General features: G+C 33.3%; 1 protein-coding gene across 3 annotated transcripts in view; it reads left to right on the forward strand.

The window, feature by feature from the left end:
• The first annotated feature begins 4,754 nt into the window (after positions 1 to 4,754).
• LOC124364103 (WD repeat-containing protein 43) overlaps positions 4,755 to 16,244 on the forward strand; it is a 46,212-nt gene continuing 34,722 nt past the window's right edge. For 2 of the 3 annotated variants that reach the window (XM_046819293.1, XM_046819292.1), the window contains exons 1-3: positions 4,755 to 5,069; positions 11,731 to 11,975; positions 12,085 to 12,312. In XM_046819293.1, the coding sequence (XP_046675249.1) occupies positions 4,896 to 5,069; positions 11,731 to 11,975; positions 12,085 to 12,312 (647 nt within the window). In that variant the 5' untranslated portion in view covers positions 4,755 to 4,895. The remainder of the gene's footprint in view (positions 5,070 to 11,730; positions 11,976 to 12,084; positions 12,313 to 16,244) is intronic. The other variant, XM_046819291.1, reaches the window with a different exon arrangement.

A 16,244-nucleotide genomic window follows, 5' to 3' on the forward strand; every position in this document is an offset into this window, starting at 1 on the left:
TGTACTTATTTTCAAGGTCCTAGGACCATTATAGCGTGAACGGATAGGCGGACAGACCGAAGACAAACGGATTGATTCTTGCTTGACCTTTTAATCTCAAAACCAAAAGGGATCGTTCTTGGGCCAAAAGGAACCTATATGTACTATATTTCAAAACTCTATAGCATCATTGAAAATTATTGCATAAACGTGCAGATAATGAAATATGTAGACGTACTGCCCCTTGATCTTTAACCGAAAACAAATAGGGATTCTTTTTGGCCTAAAACGGGCTCACGAACCAAGTATCAAGTCTTGAAGGTCTTTCTATCAAGAGTTATCACATATATGCACGGATAGATGGACATCAACGACGCCATTTCAAGAAACCTTATCGGTTCCTTAATAACTAGTATTTCAACTTAATCACATTATCTAGCTAGAACAAACTGCTTTCAAACTAAGGAGGAAGAAAGGTTCTAATTAGTATTAAAAGTATAAAATGCATTGCGTCGATAATATACTATGCTTTCAATCAATATACATCATAACACCAATATAGTGTGTGAGTTAAAAGTATGGATACAGTCTGTTTAGTTTTTTATGGATGTGGATGGAAGGATGAAACTCGAACAGCTTTCTAGAAAATTGATCAAACTTTTCAGTCACTGTTACAACTTTGCCCATTTCTCCAACGACATTGGAATTAATTAAAACTTAATTGAGGCAACACATGAACATCCACATTCAGAAGGTAAATAACTTCAATAGACAGTCACTTCCTTACATACTCAACCCAGTTTTACAGTTATTACCTGATGTAGGACAGGCTCACTTATCTTATCAGTTGTGAGGAAGTCCAGTATCGTGTTCAGTTTCTGGTTGGAACTGACAAGAAAAGTTAAAACGTGTTTTTGTAATACTTTATGTTTAAATGGAGTAAATAAGTGAACAAGAGCGTATTATGATCCTAATGGTGCGAGTCTATGGTGACCGGGTGAGATCTTATGATGAAGTAACGAAGTTATTTAGTGATGCTTATTACAATCAAAACCCTGTATCTAAATCTAGAATCCAAAAAAATCCAACTATTCCAGGAAACAAAAAAAGTCTGAAAGTCTTTATTTGTCAATCAATCACACATTACAATATGAATAAAGAGCCACATGGGACGAATCCTGTGCGTGGCTCTGAGTTCCAATAAAACACTGTGCGCTTACTACATAATATATAAAAAGATAGAAAGAAAGATAAAAAAGAAACACATTACACTAAAGAACAAAATAAATTTAGAGATATATGTACAGTATACGTTAATAAAAATAAGTGCATACTAAGACTGCTACAGAATAGTTGTAAGTACACTTAAATACATCAACCACCGTATTTGACTAGCACTACAGAAATACTTTTCTTCCTCATGTAGGTTCAAAGATGTTTTTGACCATTTACTTTATAAAAAAAATTTACAAAAAAAGTAATCATTAAAAACAATTAATGAATTAAAACATAAAAACAAAGTATGAACTAATAATAAAACCCCGGATTTAAATTAATTTTAAATAGGATAAAAAGTTCAATTTAAAATAAATTCAATTAAAAATTGTGGGCTTAGCATATATTTTAATAATTTAATATTTCAATACTCGCATGGACGAGGGAAGACCAGCTCAGTCACAGTGCTTGTGTAGATTGTGTCAGTCAGCAATTTGACATATTCATGCATACTCAGGGCAGATTAGCAGCTCCGCGTAATCAGCCCCCACCTCCACCAGCCAGGCGGTGATCAATTTTTTTATGAACTAAGTGAAACCTGCAGATCCCTTACATGGGCAGGTATTGTTCTGTAGAGAAAATTTGCGACATGGAAAGAATTTGTGCAATTAGCAGCTGTTACTACTCTGGGGACCTGCATACCAACATGTTGTGCATGTCTGGTGAAATTTTGGTGTGTAACCTCAGTTATTACTGAGTCACGATGCGTGAAGGTGTAGACCAAAACCGAATTTATATACAGTTGCCTTACTGTAAGTATTTTTGTCTCCTGAAAAAGCTGAATTGAGGGGTGACGTTTTCGGGGGCGTTCTTTAACAAGCAGCTTTAAAGAACGCCCCAAACCTGGAAGACCAAAATCGGCTATAAACGAAGCATTGTCACTTTACGTTTTACAGTTTGTTGTAGAAGATCCTCATGCCTCAACATGAAATGTTTCTAAAATATTAAGTATATCTCAAACATCAGTTTGTAAAGTTTTACATGGTTTTAAAGCGTACAAAATTCGTTTAGTTGATGAGCTAAATGATTTCGATTTTGATCGTCGAGTAGAATTTTGTGACATAAAGATAAGGAACATTGATAATATTACTTGGAAATAATAATTGATTTTAAAATGCTTACCCAGATGAAGCGACTTTCATGTTAAACGGTAACATTAACAGACACAATGCTAGTTATTGGGTTCATGTTAACCCTTACTGAATGAGGGAGCAATATACTTAGCACTCTGAAAAATCAAACTTTTGGCGTGGAATTGTGAGGGAACAGTTTGTTGGGCCCTTTTTATTGATAGAAACCTTAATCAAATCAAATCAAATAATTTATTGCCAAGGACAAAAACATTTTGTATTAGCATAGTCAAGTATTTTTAAAGTGAATATTATCTACATTCTTATGTCATAAAACTCATTTACAGTATACAAACAATGCTCAATAAGTACATTCACTACATACAATTTTAAATTATTTAAATATATTATATTCTAAACTTCTAACATTTAAAGGCAGATGGTTGAAAAAATGTATGGCATTGGACTTAAAACTTTGTTAAGTTGTTGAGAATTTACATTGCTCCTTCCTTAAATTATCCTTGAATCTTGTATTATAGCAGTGCACCTCAGAATGACTTTTAAAATTATCAATGTATTTTTTAACATATAGTAAACAATTATAAACATATAGACTAGGTAAGGATAAAACTTTCAACTCTTTAAATAATAATTTACAATGTGCTCTAGGCCTAGCACCACACACTAGTCTGATAGCTCTTTTTTGTAGTACAAACAAACACTGAGACACTGAACTGTTTGCCCACAAGATGTTACCATAAGAAAGATATGTATGTACAAAACTATAGTAAATTAAAAGAAGTACTTGAGAGCTGACGATTAAACTTAACCTTCTAATCATAAAAATTCCTCTAGACACTTTTGGAGCAATATATTTAGCATGAGATTGCCGTTTAAGATTTGACTGGACCATTATGCCAAGAAATTTAATTGTTTGAAAAGTATTATTCCTTAAAGATATAACAAGATCTTGAGTTTTAGTCAAATTAATAGATAATTTATTTACATCACACCACTTAGCCAAAGCATCAACTTTTGAAGCAAAAACATCATCAATATTAGCATTTTGAGATTTCATGCTAGCACAAATATCATCGGCATACAGAAAACAAGTAGTATTATTATCTTCAATATTACAAGGCAAGTCATTTACATATACTAAAAAAGCAGAGGTCCCAAAATTGAACCCTGTGGGACACCCTGGTCAACATTTCTAAAATTAGATAAATTGCCTTTAAAATAAACTGCTTGTGATCTATCAGTAAGATAAGATTTTATAAAATTAATCGACTTGTAATCAAAACCAAGAGCTTCAAGTTTCATTAATAAGATATCATGAGATACTGTGTCGAAGGCCTTTGAGAGATCAAAGAACTTTGCACTAATATGCACACCATCCTCTAAACCTTCCAGACAATCCTAAATAAAAGCAAGGACAGCATCTGTAGTTGACCTTTGTTTCCTGAAACCATATTGTTGTGTGGAAAGTAGTTTATTACTTTCTAGATATTTTATTATTTGTAAACTAATTAATCTCTCAAAGACCTTTGACACAGCAGGAACAAGTGAAACAGGCCTAAAATTAGCATATTCATCTTTGGCACCTTTTTTATGAATAGGAACAACTTTTGACATTTTCAGTTTATCAGGAAAAATGCAATAATCAATACATTGATTAAAAATGTCAGTAAGAACTTCAGAAACCAGATAATTACTCACTTTTAACATTTTAGAACTAATATTATATACATCAAAACAATTTGAATTACTTAAGGAGTTAATGGCAGCAAAAACTTCCTCGACAGATACAGGGTTAAAAGCAAAAAACAGTAAGTACATTAACGGAAGACAAAAAACTATATACAGATACATTAACATGAACTGGCACATTCTCAATAATTTCCCTAATACTACTGATAAAAAATGTGTTAAAACCTTCAGCTGTCAGTGGACATGTCTTATCATCTAAACATAATTTAGGCTTACTATTTACATTGAGATTGTTATTAATAATATTCCATACTTCTTTAGGTTTATTTACTGAATTTGAAACTAATTTATTATGATAGGCTAGTTTAGCACTTCTAACAGATCTTAAATATAGGCATCTTAATTCTTTGTATCTAATTTTTAGGGCAACAAAATAATGCGTAGTAGTGAAGAATTACAGAAACCATTTTTTTCGAAACGATATGAATTTAAAAGATATAAAGTCTTATTACTTTCGATACTCCAATACAAATTCGACACTTTCATAAAGTATAAGTATAATTTCATAACTATATTATGAAATAAATCAAATATAATAAAACAAATAACCAAGAATCATCAGGTTTTTGTATAGTACAAAAGAATCCATGTTACCTTAATTTTTAAGTTTGGTAGTAGATACCAATAGTTTTTCTTCGTGGTGGCCCGGTTCGGAACTGCAACTGCTTCCATCCATGTTGAAAACGAGCATGTGGGAAACTATACATAACCACAAATAGTTGTGTTTAACTTTTAGTTAGTGTTGATAAACTTAATTTTGCAAATTGCTTGTTTTTTAACATTCCCTGATTTTAACAAATTATGGTCTTAGAATACTCATCTTTTTCGACTTGTGGACATTTTTATGCTCATTGTGGGAGTGATAGTAAATTGAAAATATGGGAAACTGGAACGGGAAATTTAAAGCAAGAGTATACACCGAATTTACATCTTACTTCACCTTACACTTGCTTGACATGGATATCATCTCTTAATGTAAGATTTTATTTGTTATATTAATTGTAACCTTTGTTAAAATATTTAATTACTCAATTATTTAGGATATGTTACCAGGCTATTTCGGTAATGTGTATCTAATTTCTAAGTGAAGCTATATAGCCTAGGTAACTAAGACAAAAATTTCTATCTACAACAACTTTCTATGTAGGCCTATTTTTTTCGTGTTATTTGTATGTTATAGTTTTATAATTTATTTGTGTGCAATAAATATGTAACTGTAGTTACAAACAATAAGCTAGGCTTCATCATAAAATATAATGGATAATGTAGGATATATCCTAGATAGTCCATTCTGGGTGTAATTTAGGTTTCTGAGGGGAAATAGCAAGCTAGGGAGGAGTGGCATATCATGAGGGAATAAGGGTTTTCAATATTTGCTCTTGTTTTGTACTGTGCATCTTGTTATTGAAATAGTTTTCCTGGTTGGTCATATTTTGCTACATGGTTAATCGGGTAGAGTACAATAAGTGGATCCAGTTTTTAAACCAATTAGTATAATCATCGATACTTAATATTTGTATATTGAATACGAGTCTATCTAACATATCAACATTTCCATATTCATAATAACAATCATATTTGAAATTAATATAATGCACATAGTGACAACTACATAAATAATAAAGGTGCTCTAATGATCAAACAAGCAACTAGAGCTAGAAATAGGGAAGTCATATATAATAACGAAATGATAACAATGAAACAAACATGTATAACAGAAAATACGAAATATGCTAATTATTTATATGTTATCGATATAAAAACCAGGTCCGCTTATCGTACTCTACCCAATTAATTTTAACACTTTGTACCCTGAGCCCGAGTATAGGTCGAGCCGTGTTGGCAGCACCTGCTACCGGCACCCGAGTATAGCTCGGGTCGTGTTATTTAATTGTATTATTTAGCTCAGTCATGTTATTTTTGGATTCAGATTATGTGCTTTAAAAATTACCACTCTAAGGCGAATTACCTGAACTAACAAGCTAGCAAAAACTTTGGTATTTATTTACAATACCGTGACCGTGGAAAATGGACTTTTTTTCATGGATTGGGCATTTATAGCCTAGTATTATTATCACAGGTGCATATAAACTGGGGGGAAAGAATATTATTGTATTATATTGATGCCTTTCGGGCATTATTGCGTTAAGGAGCAGGGGCATCACGTGATCTGGGATTCGACTTTTGCAAGCTCGAGTTAATTTTTTTTCTAAAAGAGCAAGCAGTGTGCAGCACTGCGCAGCGGGCAGGCATCGTTGACAGGATTAACGTACTAGTCACTATCATTTCAGTAACTTATCACTTACCTTAATGTTTATTGTAGTACTTTCCACACCGAAAACTGAAGTCCCCAAATTCGTTTATAACGAGTTCGTTGCCACACTTCCTATTACCACAACGCCTAGTCCGGTTATAAGCCCCGTGGTTTACATAAAATTGCAAAACTCCATACTCGTCTTTACGAATTGCTTCCACGTAAGATAACGAACATCGAACACAAAGGTGTGCCATTACCACTACTGAACTAGGAGGTTAAGAATAGACACGGAGGAACAAAATAGTTCAAAATGGCGTCCCTTCTTTATTTGAGAGAGCCGCGGAGTTATACGAAACTGTCCAATAAGGAGGTTAAGAATAGACACGGAGGAACAAAATAGTTCAAAATGGCGTCCCTGCTTTAATTTAGAGAGCCGCGGAGTAATACCAAACTGTCAAATATGGATAGTGTTGCCAGAGGTGCTGTCAAAAACAGGGCTTTCAGAGAATTTCAAAAAATCGTAACTCCTTTGATTTTCGTTGCTGACAAATTTTTTCTTCACTATTGTTATCAGGAAAAATTGTAGTTATCAGAGAAAAAAAATGAACATACCTTTCCATGGTCACGGTATTGTAAATTGATACCAAAACTTTTTTTGTATTTTTTACATAACATTCGATATTATGTAATAATTTTATTTTGAAAATAAACTTTATATTTGTATATACATTTAACAAAAGTATGTATCTCTATCTTTAAAAAGATATATAGTATGAGTTTATAACATAATTACTGTAATAACATAGAATTTTTTAAAAGCATCATAAAACCCCCAGGGAGCCACGCCGAAACATGTATTAAGGGCCCAGGGTACAAAGTGTTAGGGGAAAGACTGTGGCTATTTTCTTTAGATATATTGTGTTTGTTGTATATTTTTACAACAATGGTGTTTTTTTTTTTTTTTTACTTGCTGAAAGTGAACTATATATAATATAGCTTTGGCTGTCATTTGAGATATTGAGTTATTTTGATTGTGTGAGGATTAAGAGGGAAAATATTCAGTTTTTAGTTTGTCATGGAACATAACATTGTTATTACACAATATTGTGTTACTGAACATACTACATGAACATACATTCATGAACAATACTATGTACATGAATAAAGAAACTGTCTATTGTCTATTGTCTACTGTGTTGGCCATTGTCATTTTGTTTTTTGTATATAAGGTGAGTATGTAATATGTTGAACTCACAAAGATTTATGATCAAACAGATAACATTGAATTACTGATTGTATTATCTCAAGCGATGTTTTTCATTTGTTGCCACTCTGATGCTGCTCTGTGTTGATGAGCAATTGCATTACTGTCAGCCCATTCAAAGAGGCTTTCTCACAATAGTTCTATTTACAATGTTTTTGTTTTAAGTTTTCCGGGTTTTCTAAGACTTAATTGAGTTCTTTCTTTTCACTTTTTAAGGAATTTGAGGGTGGCCATCTACCGAGAATTCAACACACTGGGAATAAACTGGAAATCTCCATATAGCATCGGGAAATCAAGAAATAATTTAACAGCTCCTTGAATCAGGATTTGATTGATTTCGAAACATTTGTATTTTACAGGTTGTAGCCTGTAAAACTATGTACAAAGATCTTCTGACGCCCTTTAATCAGTCTTGGTCAGTTCTATCCTAGTGTTCTGTCAAGCCCCTTATACACATAATGATCCATTGGACGATTAAAGTCAGGCGTTCAATAGTCTCAGTTGATCTATGAACTATTGCTTCATAAGAAGCAATGTGTGTATAAACACACCCATTTCTCACTGGTCCAGATTGTGATTTGGTCAGATTACACAGATTAAAACAAAAAAGTGTTGTTATATTTTGGTATCACATTCACATGCAAACTCCGACTGAACTAGCTTCTAGAAATTGCACAAGTTAATTGTGTTCGTCAGTAAAAATCATGAGTCTAAACGAATGCAAGAACTCTCACGAGCAAAAACGTAAACAGTGTTGGACAATTGTTTTCAAGAGCAGTGTTGTATGTTAAAATTTAAATGATAAACATTGCCGTGATATCACCGCTTAGTGTGACCAGACTTCATACGGCAATACAGCTGTAGCAGGTACTTGCTACAGTTTTCACAAGTAAAATTGCTTATCCTTGGTCATATTATGTGACAGTAGTTGCAGAAATACTCTCACAACTTTACTTGCCAGTATAAATTCATCTTAATATTGTTGCCGACCAGCATATGGCTTGCCGCCCTTTCTCCTGTGCACATCAGTTTTCTTCATTGGCCACATTGGCGGGCGGAAATTCCATCAGTTCTCCGATCAACTATTTGTTTGAATGATTTCCCCGTATAAGTGACAATCAGTCAGAAAATTCTCACTGTTCAAACCAAATGGTCCAATGTGTATGAGGAGCCTTACTTTGATTTTCCATAGTCCACGACTACAATATAAAAAACACGTTGCGGTGACTTGAACTTCCATATACCTATTTACTTTGTAGTTGTGTTCTCTTGATGGGGTGATTATATTCTTGCATTATCTTTAAGCAAACAAAATATTTAAGATCCAATAATTTTGTTGTTTCACAACTTACAAATTACAGCACGTACCTCACAGTCTGATCAGAGCATTCCGATACATCTGGTTAGGTAAGGGGAACTCTCTGGAAGGTCTGTCCCAGCAGTTTGGAGCATTAGGGTCTCTGTGCTTGTGCATCCCTGTTTAGTGGCTTTGTCATGAAGCAAGATAGATTCATTGTTCGATTAGGATGTTTTGTTTTAATCCACTCAAATCTCTTCTAAACCCATCAACTGATTGTGTAAACTTACACGGACTTACTCTATATTGTATTTGTAAGTTTCTCAATGATTTAAATCATTTAACCCTTTCTAAACGACATAGATGTGTTGTAGTTCCGCTAGTACAGGAATCACAGGCACTGCACGCCTGGTGTACTGGTCTCATTTTCCTGACGTATGAGATTAGTTCGGTGGGTTCTATTTTCTTTCTAATGTGCTGCTACCTCTTGGGAGTAGTTTGAACTATTTAAAACAATATTCTAGCGGTTTTTAAGTACATTTATTGCTTTGTTAAAAAGGAAATCTATTGTAAATATGGGGGTAAAGTGCAACTAAAGAATGTAATCAGTTTCAAGCCTCATTTTCATGAGTTGCTAGATTATAATGTTGAAACAATGTGTGACTTATTCCTTTAGTTTTGATGTTTCTGATGGATGCAAGTACAAGTGGATTACAAATTAATGACATTAGTGATATACTAGACTACGATTTAACATCCAGTGATGAAAAGACCGATTTGCCTCCTTCACCTGATCTAGGCCTAGATATCACTAATAATAGTGATCTATATAAATTTTACAGTTTATTGGAGTAGAAATAATATTACAAAACAAAAGAAATAAGAGGCATATTTAATAAAACAAAATATGATTTAATGCATTAAAAGCTTTAACATATACATTAAACTTGTGATTTTGGTTTAAAAACAAAATAAAATATTTGTTTCAAGAATTAAATTATAAAGTAAAAATATAATGGTGTATAACAAAAATCATTGTTTTATACCTCGTTTTACTCTACATCTAAAACCTAAATATAAAAAAAAATCATGCATTACCCTATTTTTTTAAAACAAAAAGTGTTATTTTAAAAAATACAATGTGTACTTTAGCTGAATATTTAAATACAACCAAATAGAGAAATTAGTACTTTCTAATGAGTTCCGAAACCAATGAAAATTTGATCCTTGTGTGCAGTATTTTATATTTGTAGCAATGGTTAAGTTTCCAGACGATTGTTGAAAATTTCAATCTTCCCAAAAAAATATGTACATAAATATACATATTATTTATACATAGGCATATTATTTATGTAATATAGGCATATTATTTATGTAATATAGGCATTGTGTGTGCCTAGCTGGTTACCAAGATTTTGACCGTGACTGCCACAACTGAACTTTTCAAACATGTGAATTGAACTGAATTAAGTTGCTTACACATTATTATTTTCTGAGATGTAACATGGTGTTTTGAGTACGATACAGATATAAAATATTATAGCCGTGAATAGCACACCTTACTATCCTCAAAACTAAAATATCAAGAAGAAGCAAGTTTAAAATGAAAATGTTATTAATTGTGTTATTTAAAGCCAAATGTGTGGTCCATAGAGAGTTTTTTCCTGGAAAAAACTGTGAAAAGGGTAATTTGAGACAATGAGATTGTCTGCTGACCTGGGAGCTGTTGCCATCAGCCATAATGTTTTGCACGTCCATGAATACCTGATGAAGCATAACTTGGCAATGCCCCGCCACATTTCCCCTACAGTCTGGATATGGCTTTTTTCACTTACTGAAGATCAAGACAGCTCTGAAAAGATTTAGTCTTTGTTCGATTGAAGCTGCCCAAGTAGCTCTGGCAAGGACACTTACCGAGATTTTTGTGAAACCTCACCGTGCATGGCAGAGCCACTGGAAAAAGTGTGTAGATGCTCAAGGACATACTTTGAAGAATATTAAACAATTCTTCTAACAATATCTATTGTAAAATTATTGGTAAAAACTTGCATTGCTTTCTGTGTGTCCACACCTAATCAATGCACCATAAAAGATTATCACATATTTTTAACATTACATTAAGAACAAACAATACTGTTTCTCCTTCATATACTTTGTATACAGGGAGAAGATTTAAAACGAATTAAGAAATTTGTCAAATGTTTACTGCAGTTTACGACAACAGGTTTTTAGTGGAGTTGACAGGCATCTATTTTGTTGGTTGTGCTCAACTTAAGTTACTAATGATCAAATAATTCTTTTTGATCGTTTAATTGATTGAATCATGTGTTTCTTTACATGACAGTTGATTCATAAATTAGACTAAAGTTGTGGTGTTCAAGAGATAATGTAATTAATTAAAACCTATTCAGCCAAAAGAAAATGGTCCCTATCAGAACACAAAAACCAAGCAAAAGTTCTAAACTACTAAATCATCATACTTAATATTTATAAATATTCGAGTCATCTGTGCTGGACCATTTAATGCAATATATATTAACATATTTACTTTATTTGGTCTATTCTTTTTGTGTTCACCACTAATTGTTTTACAAGGACAATCAGTTTTGTTTTAAGCTAATAACATTGGCGAGCCTTGTGTTTAAACTTTATTGTGTCATCCATGTAGGCTCTGATTCTTAGGAGGCATAGAGACATAGTGTGAGCGATGATGGAACTTACTGTCACATGCTGTGTAATTGAATGAGTCAATTAATTGATAAGTATTTGTTCTCTTGCTCCATATGAATGTAAACTAAGATTGCCTGTTTATTTGAAGGTTGCTACGCACCCAAAGAAGAAGAGAAAGTCAGATGGTGAAGGGGGATTGCCGTTGCTGGTACTAGGCACGCAGGCCGGTGCGGTGGTGGTGTACAGTGTCGCGGAAGGTGGCATCGTGAGCAGTCTGAACGATGGACACAAGTCTGCCGTACAGTGCCTCGCGTGGGAGAGTGGTGCTGACCTCTTTACATGTTCTACAGACAACTTTGTACATTGGGACGTCAAAAACAAGACTGTCAGGAGGTAAGTTTTAATCGTAATTCAGGCTCTTGTATTTGGGGCCGTTAAGAATGTTCTATTTAGGCTTACTTGCAGTGTTTATCAGACTTATGGACAATTTTACAACTTGCAGAAAGTGGAGGAACGGAGAAGCCTGCTCAGCAATGGCAGTATCGCCGGACGGAGAAATGCTGATAACAGCTTCTCGGAGCATCAAGTGGTGGAGTGTGGAGAAGAGGACGGTTATCAGGACATTCACAGGTCATGCGACACCTGTTATCAGATTGGCCTTCTTGACTTCCTTGTCAGGGGATAACTATGTTATAAGTGCTGCGCAAAAAGATCGACTTGTAAATGCCTGGTAAGTTTTAAAAAGTACTAATTTGCCTGACTTGTGCTACACATTGTTTAGGAGTTTCGCAAGTATACATTGTTAGTGAATAATAAGTAGGCTACATACTTTATGTATGTAAGGCCAATTAGAACAGAACAAGAGAACAAATATGTATCAGTTAATTGTAACCCATCCGTATATAAAGAGACAAATGTATTAAAAATATAAAAAAATTACACAACTTGCATATTTAGTTTTTAGAAAAAAATTGAAAGCCCTAAAAATTAGCAGATTCATACAATTGCTTCACCATATGCAGTAGTCCAATACAAGTTAAATTAGTTGCTTGACTATTTTTAAATATTTTCATTTTTTATATGTTTTTACCATACTCTTAAAATGTTAAAAAATGATTTTTAAATATTTTATCTTTCACCATTTATGCATGGCGGCCATTTTTGTTTACAAGAATCTTGCGATTTTTGGCTTTGTAGACATTAGCGTTAAATTGATTATCACTGGATTGGATTATTCTAGAGCTTCCAAACCAACACCATTCTTTTCAGAAAGATCTCTTCTACAATACTTTGTTATCTTCTTCATAGTTTTAAAAGCAAATTTTAACTCCCAAAATTGTCCCCAAAGTTAGGTATTGAAAATTGACTTTTTGTTCAGTTAGGTAGCATAGCTTACTAATATAAAATAAAGTTTTAGCCTTGAAACATGTTTCCTTAATTTTGTATAAATTTTTGAAAGTTTAAAGCTCTATATCTCTAGTGGGACATGATATAAAAATCTGATTTTTGCACAGCATGTACATATATATGGTTCTAAAGTACTCTGAGCAAAGTCATGCATTTTCAAAAGTTAAGAAAGAAACAGATTTTTGCCAATGTTTATATTATGTGAATTATTTAAATATGAACATGGTATTGGCCTATGTTTTATGAATCATTGCAGTTGTTTAACTAGTCCAAACTAATCTGAGAAGTACATTTTAGAATACAACATTTTCAGATTAACGTAATTAATTATTCATAAAAGTAGATCACAGTACATCAATATACAATTAATGTAGAATGTAGGAAATGTACAGCCCACAGAACAGTTCAGGTTGCCTCTGTACTTTGCTAAGTATTGGCATGGACTCTGTACAGCGTTTGTTTATTGATGTGGTAAAGTCAGTTTAGAGCATTTGAAATACTAGTATAATCAATCTTAACTCTTATCTCTCATAAGGTGTATAAGATTAAGGCATACTTTGAGAATTGTCACTGCAAGAAATATTGTACTTCAACACAATTACATCAAAACTCACACACACACACACGCACACACACGCGCACACATTTGGCGTGTGGCAGTCTAGCGGTACGGTCGTATTTACCAGTTGCTCCGTGTTCCTAACCTATATCCAGCATGAGTGAGTGTTCGATTTGTGCCAATCCGCTACCGTTACCTAATGAATACGCTAAGTGTACCCAGTGTGATTCTAATTTACATTTTATTTGTGCTGATATTTTGGAAAGTACCTGGAATCGTATGGGACAGTCTAGGCGGGATTCGTGGAAGTGCAAGAGTTGTACTGGCAAGGCGAAAGTAACCAAGGATACTGGTAAGGATAATATAAGTAGGGAACAGATTAGTAAACTGCATGAAGAGTTTCTGAATAAAATGGAAAACACTATTAAGCAACAGTTTGCTGAGTATGGGAAACAGTTTAATAAACAGTTAGAAGAAGTTCAAAAATCCTTAGATTATTTTTCTGGCAAAATAGATGAGTATGAAGCAACTCAAAAAGCTGTTAACACTCAAATGAAGGACTTACACGAAATTTGCACTGAATTACAGAGGGAAAACCAACAATTAAAAAAGGACCTAGCTTCTTATAAAATTCAGATGGAAAATCTAGAACAGTACAACAGGAATAAAAACGTTCAAATTGAGGGAATACCAGAAGCATCTAACGAGAAACTGAATATTGTAATTAACAAACTTGCAGAGGTAGCTAGTGTCAACATTAACCCGGACACTGATGTGCAGGCTGTGCATCGTATACCAACTAGGCGTGAAAAGGGTCCTAGACCTATTATTGTGCAGTTTGTAAACAGGCAGGTGCGTGACAATCTATTGGCAAAGTGCAAGAAACTGCAAATTAAATCGACTGAATTTGTTGCGAACGTACCGGATACTAACGTATATGTGAATGCCCATCTGACACCTTTCAACAAAGAACTACTCTACCAGGCGAAAAAACTAAGGGATCATGGATGGAAGTTTGTTTGGACTGTTGAAGGAAAGGTTTTTGCGAAACAGACAGAGGATGACAGAAGAGTGCACGTTACTTCACTTGACCAAATTGGTTGTTTGTATTTTTTTCCATCAAATAATAATAATATTGGTCAACACCTTGGGAGGAAAATTTAACATTTTTAATTTAAATATTCGAAGTCTGCGGAGACACTTTGATGAACTGTGCATATATCTTAACGAACTTTCATCAACTTACAATATAATAGTATTAACGGAGGTGTGGATCAAGAGCGGGGAAGAAGACAAATACCAGATACCGGGATACGACATGATACTACAGCCAAGGACAGAGAATCAATCAGGTGGTGTCGTTATCTACGTGGACTCTGACCTCCAATACTCGCACCGGCTCATCTCTTGTTCTACTGCAGAAATAGTTCATATTGATTTTAACGTTACCATCAACAATAATTCTTTAAGTATAACACTTTTTGGGGTTTATCGAAATTGTAAATATACATTTAAGGAATTTAAAAATGATTTTATAAATGTATTACAGACAACAAACGACCCTACTATAATTATAGGAGATATGAATATATGTTTAATGAAAGAGGGGGGTTCAGCCACAGATTATTTAAACTTAATTTCATCATATGGATTTCAAAGCTTAGTGAATGAACCAACTAGGGTTTTTAATAATACTGAAACATGTATTGACCATTTGCTGTTAAGAAATTAAAAAAATTTAAACTATAAAAGTAATGTTGTCAAATTGGAAATAACCGATCACTTTGCTCTCAGTCTTACTTTGTTTGTGTGTAGTAATACGTTAAATAAATTAAAATTTGTTAAGGCTCTGGATCAGAAGCTTTTTTGTAGGCAATTAAATTTAGCTGACTGGAATCCGGTGTACAATGAAATTAATGTAAATAAGTGTGTACAAAATTTTTATACAATATATAATAATTGTTATAATAATGCTTGTTTTTTTTTGAAAAAACTTAATAGTAAGAGTAGAAAAAGAAAGGAGTGGATTTCAGATCGCCTTATTTGTTTAATAAACAGAAAGAATAAATTGTTTGTTATGTACAATAACGATAGAAGTAATTTGGTTTTAAGGTCAGAGTATAAGAGGTATGCAAAAAATGTAACAAAGCAAATTAAAAAGGAAAAGTTAAATTATTTTTCTTCATTAATAGATCAGTGTCAAGGCGATTCAAAAAAGTACTGGAATATTATTAAAAAAATTATTAAAAGAAAGAAAAATTCCTTAGACAGTATACAAATTAATGATAGTTTGGTAAAGGTGGTAGATAATGAAAAAATTGTTGCTGACGCATTTAACTCATATTTTACAACTATTATTTCATCTCTGAAGCATGACGCTTTTGGATGTGACATGTTTAAAGAGAACAATGATTATACTTTTGAGGACCTGTTTGTTAATTTCGAATGTACATATGATGAATTATATTAAAAGCCATTGAACAAATAAAAAATAAGCCTAGTTGTGGCGTTGATGGAATCGGCATTGGTACAATAAAACAAAATGTAAATCTCTTTGCGCCATTACTCCACAGTATATTTGTCAGGGATCAGGGAATAGTTCCTATAGAGTTTAAAACAGCATCAGTTGTGCCGATTTATAAGACAGGTGATCAATCACTTTTTTCTTCGTACCGCCCTGTATCTGTTATAAGCAC

The sequence above is a fragment of the Homalodisca vitripennis genome, chromosome 6, assembly GCF_021130785.1.
Source record: "Homalodisca vitripennis isolate AUS2020 chromosome 6, UT_GWSS_2.1, whole genome shotgun sequence".
In the NCBI taxonomy this organism is placed as follows: domain Eukaryota; kingdom Metazoa; phylum Arthropoda; class Insecta; order Hemiptera; family Cicadellidae; genus Homalodisca; species Homalodisca vitripennis.